Below are 25996 nucleotides of genomic sequence, written 5' to 3'. Positions count from 1 at the left end.
GAAGTGAGGGAGCCGCTGTGCCAGCTAGGAAACCCCAACCCAGCAGGAGCAGGTCATCTACAATGGTCTGTCTAGCACCACGTTCCCCAGAGCATGCCCTGTATGACAGTAGGTGAGAGGGCAGCCTCTTTTCTGGCCATGCCCCATTTTCAGGAAGAGGTGCTCTCTGTACTGGACCCTGGTCCTAGTAATTTTCTCATTTTGAAAAAAACTATTTTAAAGCCTAAATAAAGGTTAGGATAAGAAAGAATTATATTAGTTGTTTCTTGGTATGCTGACAGGATGAATTTAGGGAAAGCTAAGACCTGTAACTTGTTTCTGAAATATGTATGCCTTTAAAGATAATACTTTGTAATAGTAACTGAAGAATTAAAACAGTAATAAAAACCATTCTTACTAAATATTCTAGTGGAGGCATATTCTTTATAATATAAAATAATTTGCATTTATTCTAAGAAAGACAAGTGCATAACTGGTGTATTAATATTAACTATTTAATTTTAAAAAATAAAAACACTACCTGTGGCATAGATTTAAAAAAATAAAAACACTGTACCTGTGGCATAGAGAATGCTGTTTTGAATGTATTGAATTTGTGTTTCTATGTTATCAATTTGCTCATGTATCAAGCAGTGAGCAACAACTAAAGAAATCAACGAAAGCCATGAAATTATATTTCTTAGAAATGTTTATCTTTTTAAATTAAAAGCCAAGAGTTTATATTGCTAAAGTGTTAAATCTTTGTTAGTTGCAAATTATTTTTTCTTAAGCATTTAAAAAGTTATTACTGAAAGTTTTTATTTTCTGATCACCTTGATCCAAATTTAAAATTAAGTGTAGAATTTCCTCTTGGGTTAGCACCTAATACAGTTTTAAGGCTTCAATAAAAAGAACTAGGCTGTCTAAAGTCATTACAGAGAAAAAATGGGATGGGGGAACCGAATAGGATTTCCAGAAAGTGAAACTGATGGTTACATTCTTTAATGGAGTCTAAGTGTTATAATAGGTCTGTGCATGGAAGTCTGGGTCATTGAACCAAAGTATTTTCTAAATATAAACAGCCCTTTTAAGCTTTTTGGCTCAACATTATCTGTGTGTTTATAATATTTTTACATTTAAAACTTCTTATTATTTGTGTCATTGCACTTCAGGAATGTACTATAGGAATTTAACTGTATATTCAATAAAGAATATATTATTTGAATTCTTGGAGATTAATTATATTAGTAGTACTTGATTGTTTCTACTTCTTAGTTAAGCTAGTAAATTTTTAAAGTTTTTTTAAAACTAACTTAGTTTTCACTTTTTATTTGTTCACCTCTTTTGCTATGTGTTCTTTTTATTGAGGTAACAATATTGGTTAATAACATTACATAAGATTCAGGTGTGCAGCATAATTTGATATCTATATACACAATAGCATGCTCACCACCAAAAATCTATTTTCACCACATAAAAATCTTGAGGGTCCATAATTATATTTAGTACTGAAAGCTGTGCTATTTTATATGGGTCTAGTTTATTATAAACCAATTTAATCTTCCAACTTAAAATATATACTTAATTAAAGTCAGATTTTATGAATGCTCATATCTTGGTGGTAATCTTTTATTTTTGTGAACAAAATAATTAATATTAGAAAATTAATCAGTATAATTTTTCTTCTTTTTTTAAACCCTTGAAATACTCTGATAGGCTACCTTGAAGGGGACATTTTATCAAAACTGGTGATTACATTGTAACATTACAATGTAGCTCAAAATAAATGCTTTAATGAAATGTAAAATAGAAAAGTAACACATATAAAAAGTTCAAGTAGAATGAACATGGTGAAAAACAACATAATTGCATAAGATAAGATAATATGTTTTTCCTCTTGTAAGGACTTTAAGTTCTTAAAACAATCTTGATAAAAATTTTTGGTATACAACCGTAAATTTAATTTTACATTTGTGGTAAAACATTGGCTATAAGGTTATTTTCAAACTGTTTTTAAAAGAATGTATGAAAAACAAGTAAATTAAAATGTTACTATTTTCAAATGTGTTGGCACTAATAAAGGTAAAAATCTCATAAGTGTCTTAACAAATCTAAATAGTGCTCTCTTAATGAAATTTTGTTAAACGTATGTATTATTAGAATTGCCTTCCCAATTTGCAGTTTATCAGGAATGATTTATAGTCTTTCACCACTCTATCATGACATTAAAATGGGAAATGAAATACAGGTACAATTGATTCTCATTCACAGTAGTTATTTTCTATAAAGACACTGTGAACAACTGTTTAGTAAATATTGAACATTGCTCCTAGAGGAAATACAATTAAGTTCCTGCAAGCTTCTAGTCACAACCCTTTCTTCAACTCATCGGTATATAACATTGATTAAGTGTATTTAGTTGAAAAACCCCTTATTCAATATGTATTATTGGTTTTATTAACATTGAACTCATGGTCAAAAATGATATATAAGGGGGAAACCCAAAAAACCCAGAATTTATTTATAAAAAATTGTGTTTATTCTTATATGTTTAGATTTCAGTCACCATCAAAATACTCTCCATTTGATACAATACACCTATTGAGACTTTTTCCTACTGCTCAAAAACAATTTGAACTCATTGATTTTGATGCTTTTCAGTACTTCTGCAGTCTTTTGTTTCACCTCTTCCACTTAGCAAAACATTTCTGTTTGAGGACATTTTTCACCCAGGGAAACAAAAGAAAGTCACTCAGGGTGAGATTGGGTGAATAAGAAGGGTTGGGCATGGGGTTATGATGTTTTGGGTCAAAAACTGCTGAACACTCAGCATGATGTGGGCAGGTACATTCATAAATCCCCCATCATGAAATGGACAAACAGCGTTGAAAGAGTCTTCAAAGAAAAATTCACTGAAGTTGAATGCAGCCTCTCACATTAACACCAGTTGGTACACTGATACAGATAAGTTCCTAGAACACTAACCTAGCAGGGACTACGAGGGGTCTGCCTGCCCTCCAGAAAATAATTCCATGTTTTTGGGGTCCTACCTCATAACTATGCCTAAACAGATCTTATCTATAACACATTTTCTTAGAGGCACCACAACCTTTTTGCACTTAAAAGCTCTAGACAGCACTTCAGCAGTTTGCTAGTGGGCCATTTTAAACAACAAAATTACCAACAAGAAGCACCAAAAAAAACGCAAAATCTGTATATAGCACCAGAGTAGACTGTGAAAGGACATTTAATTACAATACAGAGATCTGAAACAAGAAGGCAGAGCATTGCCTTGTTTGACCTCAGCTGGGAATGTGCATGTTGGGTGACTCATTTTTTACCACAGTCACTGTGCTCATGTTTGCAAAGGACTTCAAAAGCACAGCAAGTGTCACTTTTGGGATTCAAATAAATTTCATTGAGTAGGTGAATTTGCAAATGTGGAATCTGTGACTATGAAGACCAACTGTGTATAAAATTATCATGGATATATCTTCAACCCTGACCCTTTTCTCTTGTTTTTGTAATTTTGTATCTCTGGGTTGGTTGTAACTTCTTATGGACAGACTATTTGCAAGGGTTCAAAGTTTAATTGCATCTTGATTTCAGGGCACATTTTTGGTTTAAACATCTCAGTTCATTCTGAGCTCAAATGCTCTCTGCTTTGCATTAGATGCAAACACTAATCAAATTTTTACTTTAGGTGGTCATTGTTAATTATTTGGATTAGGACTAAACAAAGCACTGAACAGTTACTTGGTATATTGAATGAATAATAAAACACCATCTAAAAACTGTGTGTCATCTCTTAGTACTTGGTTCCTGAAGAGTTTAGCTTAAACTCTTCCAATTTTTAACATCCTAGACTTAAGTCATAAAGTGTAATTTATTTTTTGTAGTGTTTTTTTCAATAATTTTGATAATCTACCCTTTTCTGTATATTGATGGCAGAAACTTAATCTTGATGTTTAGTAATTCCAGGTTTTTAAACTACTTTGAATTGAGATTTCTGCTGTGATTAGGTGGTGTTTTGGTCTGGTTATGCATGTGAACATAGTGGCAAGCCTGAGATATGCATCATTCTCTTCGGGTCTCAGCCAATACCACCCCATACATGCTGGCATCTGCTTAGAACTCTGCATTACTGTCCTCAGCTCTGTGGTCCCCTGATTTCTACAGCAGTGTGCCCAGCATCACACCTTGAGAGCCCTTCAGAGTTAGTGTCACCCCAGCCATCCTCAACACTCTCCTATGCACATCTGGGGGCCAATGCAGTTTCCTGGACCATCTCAGGCTGTACATAACAAATTAATTGGTAGCGGTAGTCTTTGTTTTAGAATTTTACTGGTAGTAATAAGCAGGCACCACGTATTATACACATCCTTAAATTTTTTGGAAAGTAATAAAATTTATTACAATACTACACTTGTGTTCCATTTACAACAAATGTAAAATGTATTATATTTTTGTCCAGTATATTAACTTTTTAAATTGAATCTTTAGATGATTCTTCTCTGTTCTTCTGGATATATATATATATATATATATATATATATAGACATATATGTGTAATTTTAATACTACTTTTTTATTAAGGAATAGACATAACAGTTTCAGGTATATAACATAATGATTTGATATTTGTATATATTGAGAAATGATCACCACAGTAAGTGTAGTTAACATTTGTCCCCATACATAGTTAACAAAAAACAGTTTTTTGTGATGAGTACTTTTAAGATTGACACTCTCACCAATACTACTTTTAATATGTTATAGGGTTTAAGGAATAAACCAAAGAAAACAGCGCATGTGAAACCAGACCTCATAGATGTTGATCTTGTAAGAGGTGAGCCCTGGATAAATAAATGCTTAATGCAATTAGAAATTGACCTTGAAGAAACAGAATTCAAAATGGGTTAGATATATGTTTGTAGAAATAAAAGTATTAATAAGCCTAAATGAAACAGGAATAGTTTTAAAAACAGAACGGAAGTATTTAAATACCATTAACTAGTCTTTCCTCCCACTGAAGATCATTCCAAGAAAAAAGTACAAAAGAAAGCAGTTTGTGTTTGCTTAGTAAACTATAAGACTTGGTTATAAAAATGAAAGCAGTAACATTTTTTAAAACTTATTTTTAAAAGTATAATTGACATACAATATTATATTAGTTTAATGTGTTATTGTGATAATTTAAAATTCCTAACTGGAACTGGCATTTGAATGTTGTCTTATATTTATAAAATATGTGGGAGAAATTCTGCTGTTATTTCAGTTAAATTTTTTGTGAAGTACCTGAGTTAATATGACAGCATGAAGAATGTTTTTTTAAGTGTTTGCTACCCAAAGTGGGACATTTCTCATTCATAGCGTAGTACAAAATAAAATTATACATGTTTTATTTTTCTTAAAATGTTGAAATTTTTTTCTCTAAGGAAATAAAAGACTAATAAATGTACTCAGTCATTTTATTTTACTCTTCTCAGGCTCTGCATTTGCTAAGGCAAAACCTGAAAGTCCTTGGACTTCTCTGACTAGAAAAGGAATTGTTCGAGTTGTATTTTTTCCCTTTTTCTTCCGGTGGTGGTTACAAGTAACATCTAAAGTCATCTTTTTCTGGCTTCTTGTCCTTTATCTTCTTCAAGGTACAAAATTAAATGATAGAAATGCATTTTGCTTTTATCTTTCAGGTTATTATTTTTTTAGGGTTACCAAGGCTTTTATGAAAATATGTAGTACTACTGGGTATGAAGATAAATATTTATTATAATATTTCATTTAATAAGACACACATTAACAATGATTGAGAAAACAAAGCAGTTATTTTTCAGTATAATTTTGTGAAAATTTGAATCTGTGCATGGCTAGAAAAAAATACAAATTGAGAGGATTTTAAAAAATTAGAATATCTCTTCAAAATGTATCTCTTCCCCTATATACATACCACACCAGTCCTTTTTTTATACAAGTTCATTTTTCCTGCCTCAGCCAGGATTTTTTCTTTTAACAATTGTGATCTGAGACTGTTCTCATTCTGTACTGAAATTCTGCATACCATGAACTGTTGTGAGTGCTTTTCACAGATTATGTAATTCTCACAATAACCTGGTGAAATATAGGTACTATTATGCCTAGCTTATAGACATGGGACCCTGAAGAACTTTATGGCCCAAAGTCTTACAAATCACCAAGTGTAGTAGAGCCCAGGTTCTAGTTTAAACCGTTTGACTCAGAGCCATATGCTTAACACCTCTCTTACACTGCCTCCCATCACAGCAGCATTGTAGTGCACAGTCATAGCAGTATACAGTGCATAATATACACCACTAAAGCGTTTGGAGTCTTGAAGAGGAAACCACTCATATTCCATCACTTTAACAAAACAGTGATTTTAATTTGGTTGGCACTCTTTAATTCTTTTTAATGTCTATTTAAAAAACATTATTTTAATCCTGAATGATTATTTAAACATGTTTTATTAACTAACTCTATGAAAAAGAGAATTTCTTTTAAGTAAATGAAAATAAATTTAAAACTACAGATTTTTGTTTAGGTAAAGTTGTTTCCTTTAAGCCAGGGTATATCTTATATGCATAAAAGGAAGTGAACTATGAAGATTTTGGGATTGTTGTTAGAGAGAGTGTATGTGTGTTTCTGATTAAAGAAATGACACATGTTCCCTGCAGAAAATTTGGAAAAATGTAGGAAAAAACTGAAGAAAAGAACTACCTATAATCTTGCCTTTCAGTTTACTTTTTAACATTTTGATATAGTTGAGATCACTCTTTGTAAGCAATTGTATTTTTTTACCTTGTGTCATACCAAGCATCAGAGTCTTTATGAATATAATTTTAAATTATTGGAAAATATCCTATCCTACATCAATATTGGACATTTAAGCTTTTTGCTGTCTTTTGCTGTTATAATTGATGCTGGAAGTGAACATACAGTTTCTGAAGTATTTTTAACATTTTGAATTATTTTCTTATGATAAATTCCTAGAATGCCTGCAATTAAGTATAATATTATTTCCAAGGATTTTCATGCTGTTTATAACTGCTTTCACAAACTTGACCTTTTTTCTTGCTGAGTAATACCATTACATTATATGGTAGTTCTTCTAAATGTATTTTTATCTTAATTTTATTGAGTTACTTTCTTATGTTTCCTTTGCTCCGAAAAATATTTAAAAGAGCTAAGTATAATTATCTCCTAGTGCTTTGTAGCTTAGCAAAACTTTATTCTGAAGCAGTCAGAAAGTGAAGTTTCTTATGAGAATAATAATCAGTACCATCGATTGTAACCACTGTGCATTATGTTTTTTTAATTGGTACTTTCTAGTTTCTAGTATAACTAAAAGTTAATGAAATATTATGTCTAAAATTTACTGGCTGGCTTTCCTAAGTTAAATAGGGAACACAGGTTAGAATAGGCCTGAAAAGGTATTTGTCAGTTCAGAACTGAAGAACATTGTGTGTTCATAAGTTGAACGCTGAACATCCCAGTAAAACTTAAAGAAGTGACTTAATTGCTTCAAGTTACACAGCCAGTGACCAAGTTCTGCTATGACCCTAATAACCTTCAGCAGTCTGCTAGTACCTTTAGAAACACCTGTGCCTCCATTTCCTTGTATATAAAAGTAGGGTAGAGTACTCTGAGTTATACCTTCATTCTCTATCTAACCCTTACCTCCCAAAAGGTAGAATCATGTGCAGTTAGATTTGGTTCTATATAACTCCATATAGTTTTTTTTTTACTTCAGTTACGTACCTTTTAAGTATCTCAACTTCATATTCTCAGCTCCATCCCTACTTTTTGCTTATATCGTTTCTTTCCAGATTACTACCAAGAGATCTTACCTTCTTCCGTCCATATACCTTTTATATTACAAATCCAAACCAGCTGCTTAAGGTCTAAGTTGCTCCCTAGTTATCATTGATTTCAAGATATAAGGCAAGTTTTTTAGTTAATCTCTTGTGCTTCTCCCCAACTTTAACCAGACTAAATTAACTCTTTCCTGCTGTTTCTCAAACATTCTGTGGTTCCCCCCTCCCCCATTATATACCTTTGGACATGCAAATCTTTGCCTGGGTAGCCCTCTTCCCTTTTATTTACCTAGTCAACTCCTATTTGTTCTCTCAAAGTTAAATTAGGCATTAGTTATTGCCTTCTTTCAGAATCCTTTTTATAACCTCCCAGTTTAGCTACCTGGGAGGTAGCTACCTGTTTCTCCTGTGTGGGAGGGAACATCCCCCCCCGCCCAAAGAAAAACTAGAATTATCTTCTGGAAGGTGGGCCCCTTGTAGAATAGGCTTCCCTTGCTAGGTGAGTGTTCTAGGAACACATCTGTATCAATGTACCAGCTGGCAGTGTAGTGAGAGGCTGTGTTCAGCGTCAGTGAATTCTTTTTGAAGACTTTTTCAATGTGTTTGCCCATTTCATGATAGGGGATTTATGAGTGCACCTGCCCACACCACGCTGAGTGTTTAGCACTTTTTGACCCAAAACATCATGACCCCCATGTACCACCTTCCCTATTTACTCAGTCTTGTCCTGACTGACTTTTTTTTGTTTGTTTGTCTCCCTGGGTGAAAAAAGTCCTCAAAGGGAAACATAGAAGGGCTAATGTAGAAGAGGTAAAACAAAAACGGCAGAAGAATAAAAGGCATCAAAATTGACAAGTTCAAAAACTGTTTTTGGGCAGTGGAAAAAAGTGTCGATAGGTGTGTTACATCAAATAGAATACTGTGAAGGGGATTGATTTTTAAACATGTAAGAATAAATGCACAATTTTTTATAAATAAATTTTATTTTTTTGTCTTCCTTTGTATATTGTGGCATTTATCATAAGTATTCTATTATTTTGCTTGGACTTAAACAACAGAAATTTACTCTCTAACAGTCTGGAGGCTAAAAGTCCAAGATTAGGTGCCATCTGTGTTGGGGTCTGGTGAGAACTCTCTTCCTGACTTGTACTTGGCAGCCTTCTCACTGCATCCTCACAGAATCTTTCTTCTGTGTGTGAATGGAGAGAGATCTCTGGTATCTCTTCCTCTTATAAGGATAAGGATATCAGTCATTGGATTAAGGCCCCACCCTTATGACTTTATTCAACCTTTTATTACATCCTTTGGGTCCTGTCTGTAAATATAGTCACACTGAGGGGTTAGGGCTTCAAAATATGAATTATGAGGGTGGGTACCCAATTCCATACATTATAGGTGTTTTAATTTTTCTTTATGTCCACCTTTTTCCCTCTAACCTGAAGAGGGGTAGGAAACATAGACTATGTTTTACTTGTCTTTTTGCTCCTAATACCTAACACCAGCCACTAAATCCTAAAAATTAACAGACTGAAAAATTGAACTTCAGGAATTTTATATTCCTGATGATTGTAGAGTTCTGCTTGACCAGTATATAAAGCTCTGCCTTGGAACTACTTGTGCCCAGTAAAGAACATTTTGTCTTAGTTGACCTCTTGGAGAAATCTCTAGATGTACTGTTTAGCAGAAATCTTCAACACTACTACTATCTGGTTCACAGGATTTCGTTAAATGATCAAAAATATAACAGAGAAGTGAATGTTTTCTTCTTATATTTTCTAAGCCTTTACTCAAGAACAAAAGGGAGGAGGTGATACCAGGACTACCTGCTCAAGAACTGAGCCCATGGAGGGGAAATGGCCACTTTGAGGGACACAGCCAGAAGGAAGAAGGAAAAAGAGAGGAATAAAGCAGCTTCCTTCTCCCCTTTTCTAATGCTTTCCATTGGCAGAATTTTACAGAATGTAACAACCTTCTGTTGAGTCAGAAAATGCAGTTTTTATCTTCCCAGCCATAGCATTAAAGAAAATGGTGGTCAAAAGGCTGAAAGATAAATAACCAGCAAAAAAGTACATCAAATCTGAAGTTCTTTAAGATGTTCTTTGTACCTAAAATTCTGAACCTCTTTTCAAAAAATAGCATTTGCATCCCCTTCCTTTTGAAAGATAGTTAATAATAGCTAATGGTGTTTATCAGTGTTAAGTACACATTTACTGTATGTAAGGAACTTTTCAAAGTGGTTATGTGTGTGTTACTCCACTTGAAACCTATGTATCTATATACTATTTTTGTGCACAGGAATAAACCAGGGCTCAAGAAAGTTAAGGAACTGGATAAAGGTCACATTGCAGTTCATAATAAAAGCAAAAACTCTCTATTTTTCCAGATTCCAGGCTCTATTATAAAACTACTATAAAGAACTTGAGTTAAATTCCAGGGTAATTCATAAAAATGTTCAGCATTTTTAAAAATTTAAGTGGTTTTTTTTTTCCCTTTTAAAGAATCTTATTACTCAGGAGAACATAAGGCTAAAATTTGTTTTATGATACTTCTTAAACATCTTAGAAGATAAAGTGGTGTTTTAAGCTTAAATCTTGGTATGGTAGACCAGGATTCCTTCAGTTTCAGGTGGCAGAAACCAAATGAAAACTAGCTTTTGTAGAAAGTTTTTTATTGTCTTTACTGTTATCATAAAAGTTTTTCAGAAACCTCCAGGAAACTAGATAGACTTGTGTAATAACCGGAGTGGTCATATGTTCCAATTTGCCTGGAAGTATCTAACTGTCCAAGTTTACTTGTGTTGTCCTCATGTTTTTATTAACATCTCTTATCTCACTTTCACAAGAGTCCTGATTTAAATGATAAGTTACATAGTCACCCTAAACACCCATATGCCCCTCTCTTTGATTTAATAATTATTAACATTTTAGCAGATTTACTTAATCTCTTGTTAAAGTAAATTATGTACATCATGGCATTTTACCCTCGAATGCATCAGTATGAACCTCTTCAAAATATTAAACAATCACATTCCAGTGACCACACCTTACAAAATGAACAGAAATCTCCTAATACTTGCCCTGGCCAGGTGGCTCAGTTGGTTGGAGCATAATCCCATAGACCATGAAGTTTTTGGGTTTAATTTTCAGTCAGGACACTGTATGGGAGACAACCAATCAATGCTTCTCTCTCTGTCTTTCTCTCCACCCCCCTTTGCAGTCTCCTCCCCCCCCCCCCACAATCAATAAACATATCCTCAGGTAAGGATTAGAAACATTATTTTCAAAAAAGAAATCTAATACTCAAATTCTTCAATTTGGCTCCCAAGCCAAATTAGGTACTCATAGGCCCTTGATTCAAGCAATAGAGGCTGAAGTGATATCTTCACTGTTTATGCTGTTTTTCTTATGCTGGTCTCATCCTTAGGGAGGCTTTTTTTTGAGTGATGGCTGAGGTGCCCCTGGCAATTTCTTATATGTGTAGTCCTTAGTGTTTGATTTAGGAGAAAGGCCTTCAAATACCTCTGTTTCTCCATGTGAGAGATTCTGATTGGCCCTGCTTGGGTCACATGTCCATCTTTTTATTAATTACCATTCCCAGAGTTAAAACTGTGGCAACCCCAGAATACATACAGGTTTATCCTTGAGATGGGAGAAATAAGAGCATTCAATTGACAGATAAAGGAAGCAGATTCCCCCAAAATAAAGAGAGTTTATGTCTACTAAGTTGAGCAATGCTAAGCGGACTAAAACAAGACTTCTTCATGTGTCAGTGGTTAGCATTAATGGCTGTTTAGTGATTTCCCTGAGAGATATGCCCAAATAAATTTGTGCTATTAATTCTGGGTAGATAGACCTTTACTGAAAAGTTCTTTGTGGCCTTACTATACACTTATTATAGACCTCCGTGTTTGTTTGCCAAAGGAATAAGTGTATTTGAGATTAGTGTGGTTCTGTTGGCTGTCTGGGATCCTACCAGGAATGCCCTTAGATTCATATGCATCTAGTTTTCATTGTAGTGTTAAAGTGTGTACTTTAGAGACTATGTTCATTGTTATCTTGACCCAAGAGTTTATTACTGAACAGCAAGTATGGCTAGCCAGTCTGAAAGAATTTATCTGGGAAAGCATTGAAACTTACTCAAATTTAGAAAAATAATCTGTCAAGAAGCAATATTAAAACAATTTTTAAAGTTTAAAAAAAGTGACTATCAGATCTATAACATATTTTCTTTCCCTTTTTTTAGTTGCTGCAATAGTACTGTTCTGTTCCACTTCTAGCCCACATAACATACCTCTGACAGAAGTGATTGGGCCAATATGGCTGATGCTGCTCCTGGGAACTGTGCACTGCCAGATTGTTTCAACAAGAACACCCAAGCCTCCTCTAAGTACAGGCGGTAAAAGAAGAAGGTAGTGAATAAACTTTTTTGTAGATTTCTGTAATTTGAACCTAGAATTGTTCTTGACTTGAGTAAAATGTTACCTTGTAAAGTTACTCTTTCAAATAAAATAGTGACCTTCAGAATCAGATACCAAATATGATTTTGTTTCTATATTTGCTTCAAGGTCATTTTGAAACCACATATCTGTTTTTATTTTTATTTCCTTTCTTGAAGCTAATTTCTAGGCACCTAATAGTGATGTAGGGAATATATTGAGCTGGTCAAAAAGCTCGTTTGGTTTTTTCTGTAAGATGGCTCTAGTAGCACTTAGTTTGTCTTTAACTTCATTTGAAATAATTTTGTTAGTTTGTATTGTGACAGTTGTCATATCAGCGTGCATTTTTTAAAAAACTTACCAAAATTGGTGAATTTTTGTGTAGCCATTTTAGCATTAAAGATGGAAGAACATACACAACATTTTTGGCATATTATGCTTTATTATCTCAAGAAGGATAAAAATGCAACTGAAACACAAAAAAAGAGATTTGTGCAATGTATGGAAAGGTTCTGTGACTGATCGAATGTGTCAGAAGTGATTTGTGAAGTTTCATGCTGGAGATTTCTCAATCGATGATGCTCCACAGTCTGATAGAGTGGTTGAAGTTGATAGTGAATATTGAGACATTGAGAACAACCAACATTACACCACACCGGTGATGACACACTCAAAATATCCAAATCAATAAAGTTATTGGTGAAAATGAAAAATGTGTCTTTTATATTAAGGAAAAAACTAAGTGGGCTTTTTGGCCAACCCAATATTTTAGTTGGAGTTAGTAATATCCACTATTTAAAAACCTTTGTACTTCTATGATGATTTGGCAAAAACAAGAGACAAAATAATTTAGCTAAATTCTATTTATTAAATGCTATTTGAAGCTGTTTAACATTGCCCCTAGATTAAGTAAACATAGCAAGTCTCACTGGCCACTCAGTACAATGGAGTTCTGTTTTAAAGGTCTTTTAGAGCAATTCCTCTTTTTTATTTTTATCTCTTTATTTTTTAAATCCTCACATGAGGGTATGTTTATTGATTTGAGAGAGAGAGAGAGGAAGGGAGGAGAGAGAAACATTAATGTGAGAGAGAAGCATTGATTGGTTGCCTCCCGTATGCATCCTGGCTGGGGAGTGAACCAATAATCTAGGTATGTTCCCTGACTGGGAATTGAACCAGCAACTTTTTTGGTGTATGGGCCAATGCTCCAACCAAATTAGCCACCCAGCCAAGGCTGGAATAATTCCTCTTTGGAATATTGTTACTAAAAGATTGTGGCACTTGCAGTTTGGGGATGTTGATATTTAAGCCCTTTTCATTTTGAAAATATAAATAGATAAATAACATTGCTGATCAGTTAGATTACAATTCTCTTTGATTTAAAATTTTTATTTATTTGCAGATAGTGGCATTTAAATAGGGAAGTAATATAGTCCTTACTACCTAATATCCATTGGCTATCAGTATAAGCAAGGGATAATACTTTAACATTTATAGAACTTGGTCTTGAATATGTACTTTATATTTGGGTTAACTTTATCCAGTAAATATGAACTTTATCATGTATTAAAGTTCCTATGTATGTGTTTACCAAAATTTTGAACATACTACCATGAAGGTGATTTTTTAAATTTTAAAGCTACCTTCCATTCTTAATCTCTTCTCTTAAAGGAAATTAAGAAAAGCAGCCCATTTGGAAGTACATAGGGAAGGAGATGGTTCTAGTACCACAGATAACTCACAGGAAGGAACAGTCCAGAGCTACGGTACAAGCACCTCATACACTGTTGGCGCAGTCTTCAGAGATCTCTGGCATGCTGCTTTCTTTTTATCAGGGTTTGTATTTATTCAAGGCTTTATATGATATAGAGATGCACTATCTATCCCTTTTCTGGCACTTCAGTCTTGGGTAATGAATATTAATGACTTTACATATTACAACCCTATTATGGATTATATTTTGATAAATTATACTACTATATAGAAAAATAAAGTATATGTATAAATATATTTATATGAGAATGAATATATACCATCAAAATATATTTAGTTGCGTTTCTTGATTTTGGTTTCTTTTGTGATTTCTTAAGTCCTATTTTACTTCAGTTAAATTGGTTATTTTATCTTTATCAGCAATATAGATCAAATTGGCTTTACTGGTATATCATGAAAGTTGTATGATTTTTAAATTTAATTCCTGTCTCAATTATCTAAAATTATCTGATCTAAAACATAGGCATTTTTATTTAAAAGAATTAAAAATACATTATTGGATGAAATTCTGTTCATTATATATTGGGCTTTCTGTATAGCTTGTACCACAATAAATATTTAAAATACCAAGTAAGAAAATGTAATGATAGCAAACTTGAAAAGTAAATTAAACCTAACTCAATCTTATGTAATTATTTTGAATAGTTAATTTAAAACACTTAAGGGTTATATTACTAGTGTACATATATTTAATAAATTTGAAAAAAGTTAAAAAGCTATTATCAAAATACTGAGTATAACTGATAAAAGCTGCTAAATTAATGAATCAAGAAAAGGGATACTGCAAATAACTATTTTGGTCACTTTTGTTAACTCCTCTACTAGTATCATTGTTTTATCAATATGTGATTGTGCTCTTTGAAAGTTCATCATGCATTAGGTATATAACTAAGCAATTATATCCTGAGCATATTTTCATTGATTGTAATCTTGGGGGAAATTTTCCAAAATTTTAATAGTTTGCTGTAATATTGCATTAAGTTGCTTCCTCCAGAGAAGATACAGGTTTGGTTTCGTTTTTAACTTGTATTGGATTCTGTCTGTATCTCTCTTAGTCTTTTTTCCTTTTTCTTCCTTTTTTTAAATTGCTCTCCTTTCACACAGTAGGATGGGATAGTTTTATGTAGATATATATTAGAGATATATAATGTAGAATGCATTTACATTGTACCATATTTTTTTGGACTATAAGATGCACTTTTTAACCACATTTTCAGCTTCAAAATTTTTTTGCCTGTTTTCCTCCTCTTTCCTAGGTGCATCTTATGGTCTAGACCCCAGACACACCTAGGTTTTAGAGGAGGAGAATAGGGGGAAAAAATTTTGAAGCAAAAAATGTGGTAAAAAGGTTTGTCTTATAGTTCAAACATACTGTATCTCTTCAGTATAATGCCTATTTCAGAATTCAGATATATCCTACATTTTCTTTCATATCTTTTAAGGTTCATTTGGCCATCACAATATTATTCAGAAACAGACAGTGAATAGGAATTATGCTCTTTTTTTTAGTAGAAAAAGTAACATTCAGGGGTATCAAACTCATTTTTACCGGGGGCCACATCAGCCTGATAGTTGCCTTTAAAGGGCCGAATGTAATTTTAGGACTGTATAAATATAATTACTCCTTAACTAGGGGCAAGGAGTTCAGCGCTGCCACCAGGTAGAAACAAGGTGCAGGGCCAGATAAAACAAGATGGAGGGTCAGATTCAGCCTGTGGGCCTTGTGTTAGCCACCTGTGATATAAGTTGACTTGGTGCTTTTAAGCACAGAAATCAAAATAAAACCAGGTCAACATATTAACTTACATGCTTTCTGACCTACTTTAAAGATATCTGTTCCATTTAATCTCCATATTTACTGTTTTTAACACTAAAGGGAAAGTTAAAGATTAAATAAATTGATCTTCATACAGTGCAGTCCACTGTATAAGATGAAATGGCATATAATCCCACCAGAAATTTTTGGTACAAGGATTAAAACTGCTGCACAAGATGTGATGCAGGAGCAGATGCATTGTCATGAGGAAGCTGCCAGTTACCAGTTCCCCATAACTGCTCCCTTCTGAATTGTCTGAATAGTTTCCACAGAGGAATGTTCAAGCTTAATGCAAAATTTGATGTAGATTCATTGCTCTGCTCACCCAGTCATTTGGATGCGATGGCCACATAGTATACACATGCTCACTCAACAGCCCCATTGACTAGTATAATGAACTCAGCATTCTTCAGGCATGTGCATTCCAGTCCACTCTCCTTGGCTGCCAGGTTACATGGGTGTCACACAAACCATTCTTGTTATATTAACAATGGCTGGACTTTTTCTGGACAGACCTCATGCATTCTTTGGCCAATCCCTTCACCTACTTTCATTTAGTCTTGTGTGAATTATTATTGTAAATGTTACCAAATAGTGATTTTCCTAACTCCATCATTCCTTCTACATTTATTGTCATTCTACTTTAAGGAATAACTTTCTCTTCTTTATTTACTCATGGATTTCTATTTTATTTAATTTGTTACTATCATTTGATGATCAGATTGTCTTAAATTTGGCCATCAGAGTCCCTTTGAGCAGTTTCTTTGCCTTTTTGACATGTCCTTATCATTCTTTGAGGACTTCCTTATTTTCTGGCACAACAGAATATTTCATGTTCAGCTTGTACTTCCATTGCCTCACCCCTAGATTCAGCTATTTCTTCAAGGGGAGTGGTATATAGAAATCAAGATCTGAGTAGTAGATGTGCTCATGACTGTTGGGGTGTTGCTACCCACGGGCCTTCTTCAGTGGGTAGGGCTAGAAAATGTGAGTGTGTATTTATCCCTTTACACTCATATTTATTTCTATATCTAAATATATTATTAGGTTGGCCAAAAAGTTCATTCAGTTTTTTCCTTACATTGGCTCTAGTAGTGCTTAGCTGTCTTTAACTTTATTCAAAACAATTTTGTGAGGTTGTATCATGACAGCTGTCATATCAGTGTGCATTTAAAAAAATTATCAAAATTGGTAAAATTTTGTGCAGCCATTTTAATATTGAAGATAGAAGAAAATTGCAACATTTTTGGCATATTATGCTTTGTTATTTCAAGAAAGATAGAAACACAACTGAAACACACAAAAAAGGATTTGTGCAGTATATGGAGAAAGTGTTGTGACTCATCAAATGTGTCAAAAGTGTTTGTGAAGTTTCTTGGTACTTTTGACATTTTGGCCGAATAATTCTTTGCTGTGGGGCTGTCTTATGTATTGAAAGATGTTTAGGAGCACTCCTGACCTCTACCACTAGAAGCCAATAGTGGGCGGTAGCCGACAAACTCAAAATATCCAAATCAGTAGTTGTTAGTGAAAATGAAAAAATGCATCTTTTATTTTATGGAATAAACTAAATGAACTTTTTGGCCAACCCAATATAAAACATAAATTTTCAGTGATAGCTCCATTTCAAATACAGTACCACAGAGTACATTTCATCTTTCCTTCACTTTTCATTTATATTTTTGTTCTCTATCACTGAAAAATCAATTTCATTGTCCTCAATATACTTACTTATTCAAGTAATCCTCGTTGTGTAGCCCGTCTCCCAGTCCTGCTGGGCTGCACCTGGCACCCTACAATTGTCTTCAGATGGGCTGCCCCTGCGGTCCCACTCAAATGATACTCGTGTAATTGCCATAATTTCCAGTCACTGACAATCTGCATGATTTATATTTTGATTACTTTGTAAATTCTAAGAGTGGCACTTACATTTATTATTTTCTTTTTCATTTCAGCTTGGTTTGCAACTTATCTGCATTTAGTTCATGAGAAGCACTAGATAGTTTCTATAGCTTAGTAACTTCTGTTCATGTCTTCTGATAGTGTTACTCATACTTAGGGAAGATGGGAGAGAAGCAACCCAGAGAAGGAGGCAGAGATAAGGAAGGAATAAAATGGGAGATAGCTGGGAGGTGTCAGTCACATGGAATAGATGCTACTAGTACTCTTTCCCCTGGCTTAATATAGTCTTGACCCTTTCATAGTAAGGAAGTAATCATCCTTAAAGCAGCAGTTATTGCTAATTCAAAGCCCTTTTCACTGGGCTCTTAACTTTTGCCCTCTCAGGTTCTGGTTCAATCTGCAAGCTTTCAGCCACTTTTTCTACTTTGACTACTGGCCTCCAGACCTATGTTTTCAACCGCCTGCTGATCTTAGAATGTTCCCAGGTACTTCAGGTCTAACATTTCCATCTTTCTTCCCAAATAAATTTTTCCTTTTGCATATCCTATCTGATTAATGATTCTATTAACCTTCCAGTATATCCATGAACTTTCATAAATACTTCTTCAAAAAACTTCTCTGAGTTCTTACATTTTCAAGATATCAAGTAATTTCATCTTGGTTTTTTCCCACATCTCCATGCTCAAGGGAAAGATAAAGGGAGCAATTGATAACTGTTTCAATCACTTTTTTTCCCAGGCAGAGGAGGTTACAAATTATCATTGCACCTTTTATTTTTTGGTTTTACCCTTTCTCCTCTCCTGTATAATCCATTTTCCTCCCTCCCTCTGTCACTCTTAAATGATCTTTGGTGTCTCATTCCATTGATCTCTTAATTTTTCTTAGAGTCATGTACAAAGAAAAGAATCAGAAGATTGGGCTTCCAAGTCTTGGCAACTCTGTGGAGTTTGTGTTCTAAATGACTAGAAAGTGTCAGAGCTCTGTAGAATATATGACAAGTATAGTCTGTCTGTTCCTTTTAGTAACCTTGCAACAGAACATCAGGAAGGAGAAGGGCCTATTGGTGTAAGACAGAAACTTTCTAGGCTTTAATGAGTGTGTTAACAAGAAATCCTAACGGGCATTTTTCCAAAAGAGAAGGCAGGTGGAGGTAATATGCAGAATTAAATTAACCTCATAGTCAGAAGGTCTGTAATCCAGTGCCATTTTTGCCTGTATCTGGCTGTGTGACCTTAAATAAATCATTTAGATCTTTTTATATGGCTGATTCTTTATTTCCAAATAGGGGATTTCTAAGGTCTTACATAGTTCTAAAAATTTCCAATAAAACTGAGTAACTGTAGTGTTAAGAATAACCTTTTGATGCATTTTTAAAAATTTTTGGTTTTTGACCCACATGATACTCTGGAGAAAATTCAAGGGGATTTATATAAGTATAACTAAATATAATTGCTTTTAATAATGTTCTGTGATAGATTTCAACTATATTGAGCACGTTTTAATTTTGTGTGGAACTTACATTTGATTTGTACAATACTAATAACCATTTCTTTTGGATAGCCATTCTTTCACCCACTGGAGTCTCTGAAGGGACTGCTCAAGTATTTGCCTGTTAATAAAAAAAAGTCTTATTTATTATTGTCTATATTGTGTCTTAGGTATTGAGAAAAATTTAATTCCTGTAAATGAAGAACCTCAATTATAGCCTTTTAGGTATTTACATACTAACATAATTACTAATATTTTTTCAGAGTATTTCAGTGGGTGAAAGAGGTTACTTCTTTGCTTTGTGTTCTTTATTTATACTTCTTCAATTATTTAGAATCTTGTATAAAGTTTTTCCTTTTTCCATGTATTTTTATGTAACAAAGGCCCATTGTATATTAAAATAAATTTATCAGAGATATATATGTGTGTATACCAATGGTAAAGCATTTGGGTAAACAAGATTATTAATACTAAGTTAAACCACTAAATGCAACTTAATCTAATAATTAGTGAGGTTTTTTTAAAAATATATACTATTAACCATAATAAAATGGGCAAACTTTTGATCCTAGATTTTGCTCAAACACGAGATAATTTTGATTAAGAATTATTTGGTAAGTTAAAACATGTCTCTTAGAATTGTTATTTATTTGTTTGATCTCAGAACCTATAAAATAAGCTAAAGTAGGACACTGATTTATGTGTTTATTTTCTGTGATGGATACTATATTTCTAAATTATTTATTGTAAAAGTGAGGTGGCCATTAAAATTCATAGAAGTAACCATCAGATTTTATTATCACTAGATCATAATTTCTATCAGTGACCCATCCAAAATAAGTAAAATCCATATAACATGCTTCTAAATATTTTTTAGATCAAAGAAAACAAAGAATTCAATTGATAAATCAACTGAAACTGACAATGGTTATGTATCCCTTGATGGTAAAAAGACTGTTAAAAGCAGTGAAGATGGAGTACAAAGCCATGAACCTCAGTGTGAAACTATTCAACCAGAAGAGACAACCTGGAACAAAGGAACACCAAGGAACATCCCCAACAAAGTAAGTGTGATTTTTTAAAATAGTTTGCATGTGTGGTTTTACATTAGTTAATGGGAAATTACTTAAGACAGAATGGTTTCCCTTGAACTATATATTTTCTCTAGAATTTATTATGTGAGTCATTACAAATCACACTGATGAAGTGGAAAATCAAATAAACATGAATAAACTTTTTGCCAATATAACTTAGTACCTTCTTGAATTGCTTAATGACTCAATTTTTTCTAAAATGTTAAATACTTTATAATATCATAGTTGATGTTTATTAAACCTTACCTTTTCTTGCCCTATTTTCTTGAGTATAAGAATTTGTTTTAAATGGAACACCTAAATTATTCTAGAAATGGAACTAGGAACCTGATTTTCCATTCATGTTTTCTGTAAGAAAATATTACCTTGTTTTTCCTACGTTTATTACCTCTGGTATTAGCACACTTGTTTGTTTGTTTGTTTGTTTACTTTTCCAAAATAAAAAATACATCTTGGGTTATTATAACAAAGACTAATATAGTATCTCTATCTCTTTGTTTCACTGGATTTTTGTCGTTAAATAACTTATTTAAAAGCTGTTATAGTAAAAAAATATGGTCAAATTAAAAGATGTTAACTGTTACATGTAGGAATATGGGCATGAACATTTGTATTGAAGAAAATAAATAAAGAAGACTCTCTGATTTTGAATGGAGTATGTGTTGCTCCTTGACAGTACATGTATTTTTAGTAGCAGTAGCTATACAATAGATAGCATGGGACTGCAATGAAATATAGTCCCTTACTTGATTTTAGATTGTTGAAGCATTTAGCCTTCTGATAGTTTGAGGCTTACATCACTGTCATCCCTCAACAAATATATTTTCAATCATTCAGCTTTCAAATATACTTTCAGGTATGTATTAACTACTAAAGCTATATGAAAGTGTCAGTTACACTTATATTCTGGAGTCTCTCAATTTCAGAATTTCTGATGGATATCTCTTTCAAATTTATATGTACATAATATCTAATATGTGCACACATTCAACTACCATTCACCTCCTCCTGCTTCATAAGTCATTATTTAATTAGTGATGGTCTTATAATTGATCACATTATCAGTTTGTGAAAATAGTATAATTCATCTCAGGTCTCTCAGCTTTTTTAAATGGTTTCTTCTGCTTTTATCATGTTTTATATATTTTTAATTTTGTAAGCTATTTCAAGTCTTGTTATGAACAAAAACATTATACAACAATATTTGACAAATGGCTGTGGAATTACTCTTAAAATTAAAATATCAGTACAGTCACTGATTAAGATATTTTTTCTGAAAGTCAGGTAGTACATTTAATCTCTTGGAAGTTTTTGAAGGTGTTTTAAGCTGTCTGTGTATATGAGGAGGGACCCTTCAAAATGGAATTTATTGATAAAAAATTGTATATTTACTCTTACATGTTTAAACTTCAGTGATATCCAGAGTACTCTCCATATGATGCAATACACCTATCCAGACATTTTTCCACTGATCAAAACCATTTTTGAACTCGTTGATTTTGATGCCTTAATTTAGTGTTTATGCCTCTTTTTTGTTTCACCTCTTCCACATTAGCAAAACATTTCCCATGAGGACTCTTTACCTAGGGAAACAAAAAAAGACTCTAAAGTCCGATTGGGTGAATAGGGAAGGTAGGACACAGGATCAAAAACTGCTGAACACTCAATGTGGTGTGGGCAGATGTGCTCATAAATTGCCCATTATGAAATGGGCAAACGTGTTGAAAGACTCTTCAAAAAAAGTTCACTGAGTTCAGTGAAGCTGAACGTACCCTCTCACAACAATGCCAACTGGTGCACTGATACAGATGGGTTTGACCATTCACCTAGTGGGGGAAGCCTGTGCTACAACAGACCCACCCTCCAGAAGATAATTTCGGTTTTGGGGGCTTCCCCCACTCGTATATATGTATAATTTTAAATTTTGCACTTTTAAAACTACAGGGTAAGTCAGAAATTACCAATAACCCTCTTTTTGTACCTTCCATTTTAGGATACCCAGAGGACAAGGACAAATGTCTCTGATGAAGTCTCCAGCGAGGAAGGTCCTGAAACAGGATACCCATTACGCCATCATGTGGACAGGACTTCTGAGAGCATTCTTCGGAATAGGAAGTCACACCATTATAAGAAACATTACCCTAATGAGGTATATACTTTGGCCTTACATATGTACATATATATATATATATTCTGTATTATTCTATATTTACTAATTTACAGCTTCTTTCAATAATTGAATACAGTTATTAAAATAACATTTCCCATGAGTATCAATATCTTATTGTTATATGATCTGGATTTATAGAATAGCAGTTTTAGATTTACGTGTTGCACACATAATAAATAGCCACACATTTATACTTATTTTGTATATTACCTCTGAAGACTCATACATTCAGTTTCTTATCTACTTTTAAAGAAGCCCATCCTGGAGAGTCTTTCCCATAACTTGAAAGGCTGTATAACTACTTGATTATAGCAAAGTTATTATTCTGAGTGACTTTCTTTATTTTCTTATCACCAGTTATTAAGTTACCCATACTATTAAATTCAGTATTTTTTCTTCTTTGATTCTAGTTTTTATTAATATTTATTTTTTCTAAACCCTTTTCTAACTTATCACATCTCTTGCTGTTATCATACCTCTTGAAACTATTTAAATGGAAAAAGAATTTTATTCAATTGTATTTTTAGTTTTTATTCTAAAGACAGAACATTTCATTATTTGGCTTCCAAACAAATTAATTATTTTTTCTGTTACTTCTTTTTTTGGACTGTATTGACTTTTTTTGTTAATAATTTAGGGTTAAACTTTTGCAAAAATCAAAGATGCTGATCTGGAGTGTTGAATAATTTGGGTTTTAAGAAGTGAAGAGTTAAATTGTTCTTTATATATTCTTCTCTGTGTTTTTATGTCTAGTTAATTTTTCTGGTGACCAGATATTTTTCTTCTCTCAATATCTGTCATCACACAGACACTAATGCCAGTATGTCTGCCCTTTGTCTTTTCACCCACATCATCTGGTATACTACTGTTCTCTGTCCCAAAACTGGATAACCATGCTTGTGAAGTTCAAAATCTTACTGTGCAGACAGAAAAGTCATTTGGTTCTGGAAGGGATTTAGGATCTCATATAGAAGATCTCTACTTTCCCATTGAATAAATTATTTGGCTTTACAGATACTTTTCTCACTCCATAATCTTTGCTGTTCTGGGCTTGCAGCTGTGGTTTGAACTGTTGAGATTCTTGAAGGACAGAGCATTATCTACTAATTAACTTTTAAATAGGTATGTTGCTTAAAGTCTTCTAGATTTCATGCTTAAGTAAGGCTGATAATTAGCTAGTAGGCATTGGTTGCTTTACATCTTTTTTTAATGATAAAAAAGATTACATAAAAATAAAATCTAGTCTTCAAGTTCCTCATCTGTAAGGTAAGGAACTTTAGAAATTTAAAAAGCTGCATTCAGTTCCAAAATATTTTGACTCAAATCAAACCAACTTCAAAGAGTATTTTACGTAAAACAAAACAAAACCTCCTTTAAGTGAAATTGAGACAAAAAATCTATAATGTTGTTTTGTATCTTTATGTATATATTACTATACTCTCTTCAAATTGCTGAGAGTACAGCAATTTGAGGGTGAGGCACAAATAAATGATTTGTGGAAGCACTTTGTACATGAGATCTATAAATAAGCCTCACTATTTTTAAATCTACATTTTTTAATTTTTTAAAATATTTTAATCATGTTCAAGTACAGTTTTCTCCCTTTTACTCCCATTCCAGCCCACCCACCCATCCCTCCCCACTTCCCTTCCATTACCACCCTAGATCTACATTTTTAGGGCCATTTCATTTTTCAAGAAAAATCACCTAGTCTTTGGTCCATGGGAATGCCAGATATTATACTAGGCTACCAATGTGTTCAGCACCAAGGGGGTTGAGGATGAGGTGGTGATCTTACCATTCAATATGTTGACTTTTACTCAGCCCCCTTTACCTCCCACCCCTAACCCAGTTTCTTGTCTTTTTCTCCTATTTACCAATTTATATCTGGTTGGCTTCTTTCAGTCACCTGTTGAGAAGATGCTGGAATTACATGATTAGCTGGGATATAGAAGGTATCCTTGGGAATTGTGATAGCTTAGAAGCATTTGTCTTATTTCCTATTCTGTCCTGCTTTTAACTCTACAAGTGGTAATATTTATTCTCTATTGTAGATAAGATTTTCAGAAAAGTAGCATTTGATGGAAAACAATGAAGAGACTATGGGCTTGGAATCAAACTATTTAAGTGACTTTGGAAAAATTATTTAACTTCTCTGAGCCTCAGTTTCTGCCAGTATAATGGAGAGAGAAGGAGAACAGGAACATCAGATTTTTAGGATTAAATAAGATTATGTATAATTGCCTGACACAAAGCACTCATGTTATAAATGCTTATTTCTTTCAAATAAATAATCCTTCTCTTAATTTGATTATATGCTGTTTTAGCTATCTAAAGATTTAAAATAAGCAGAGCAAATTAAATTAAATGTGCTCTTAATTTGAGCTGTTTTCTTTAATGCTATAATTTCCTTTTTTTTTAGTCTTTATTCAGTAGTTTGTAATGAAATTCCAAGTGGCCATTTATTGCCTAAATATTGCAGGTAAAATACTGTTTGAAATGTAAGCTATTATAGACAATGATTTTTATACTATATATTTATAAATGGCCCCACTTATTAGTCAGTATTTGGCAAAATACCTTTATAAGGAATTATAGGTATTTTCTTATTCCTGAAATCACCCATTAGTGTCAGTTAAACAGTCATTGGGCGTTCAGTCTGTTCTTTATTTATGTATCTGATTAGCAAGGCTGCATCAGAAATTAGCAATAGATAAGAAGCTAACTTTATGAAGAATGTTAAATAAGCAATTACCGATTGCTTAATATATTCTGTGCCTTGTTATTTTATGAAAACTGTTGTGATGAAAACTGCTTATGCTTCAAGCAGTCTGCTTGACAGTGAATCGGAAATGTTTTTGGAGGAGTTTTTTGTAAAAAAAAAAACAAACACCAGTTTTTACCCTTTTTCTCTGTAATTTTTTTCTTTTTATTTCTTTATTCATTTTCTCATTCAGTTCTTTCAAAATAATTATATTTATCTCACAACTCTCCCACAAATATTCTTTCACATTAAATATACATAGTGCCCCATTCTAATATTTATATGTTAATTATCAATAATATATCTCATTCATTAAAGATACTACCTACTGTAAGGATGGTTTCTGTTTTTGATATACCTATAGTATATTTGAGAGTTACAATTTGTTTGAGAATATGAAATACATGAACATTTAATTGACAGATAATATTGTAGATGTTGGGTAAGAAGACAGAATTTATTGTCAAATGAATATAATAATAACAACTCACTTCAAGGACAAAATGTTCATTCTAAATTTTGGACTTTAAAATAATATTTGTTGAGCCTCAGCTTCATACAGCTTTTTCTTAAAAGCTATAGTGCTCATTTAATTTTCACTGTCTCTTTAAGGTAGGTAGTTTATTCCCCATTGGTATCAGTAGATGACTAAACTAAGGCTCAGAAACAAGAAAGGGATAGAGATGGTAATTTCTTGACAGTTTGTTGAGTATGCTTTAAAGGAGAGTAGAATTCATAATGAGAGG

At 33.0% G+C, this 25996-nt stretch overlaps 1 protein-coding gene across 3 annotated transcripts in view; it reads left to right on the top strand.

Moving 5' to 3' along the window:
* PHTF2 (putative homeodomain transcription factor 2) overlaps positions 1 to 25996 on the top strand; it is a 133426-nt gene that overhangs the window by 81482 nt on the left and 25948 nt on the right. For 2 of the 3 annotated variants that reach the window (XM_045828105.1, XM_045828107.1), the window contains exons 4-9: positions 4759 to 4828; positions 5469 to 5627; positions 12051 to 12216; positions 13915 to 14079; positions 20100 to 20286; positions 22310 to 22465. In XM_045828105.1, coding sequence (XP_045684061.1) covers positions 4759 to 4828; positions 5469 to 5627; positions 12051 to 12216; positions 13915 to 14079; positions 20100 to 20286; positions 22310 to 22465 — 903 coding nt within the window. The remainder of the gene's footprint in view (positions 1 to 4758; positions 4829 to 5468; positions 5628 to 12050; positions 12217 to 13914; positions 14080 to 20099; positions 20287 to 22309; positions 22466 to 25996) is intronic. The other variant, XM_045828106.1, reaches the window with a different exon arrangement.

Source organism: Phyllostomus hastatus, unplaced genomic scaffold (genome assembly GCF_019186645.2).
Source record: "Phyllostomus hastatus isolate PE091 unplaced genomic scaffold, TTU_PhHast_1.1 phas_scaffold_78, whole genome shotgun sequence".
Lineage (NCBI taxonomy): Eukaryota > Metazoa > Chordata > Mammalia > Chiroptera > Phyllostomidae > Phyllostomus > Phyllostomus hastatus.
This window is presented reverse-complemented; position numbering and strand designations above follow the sequence as displayed.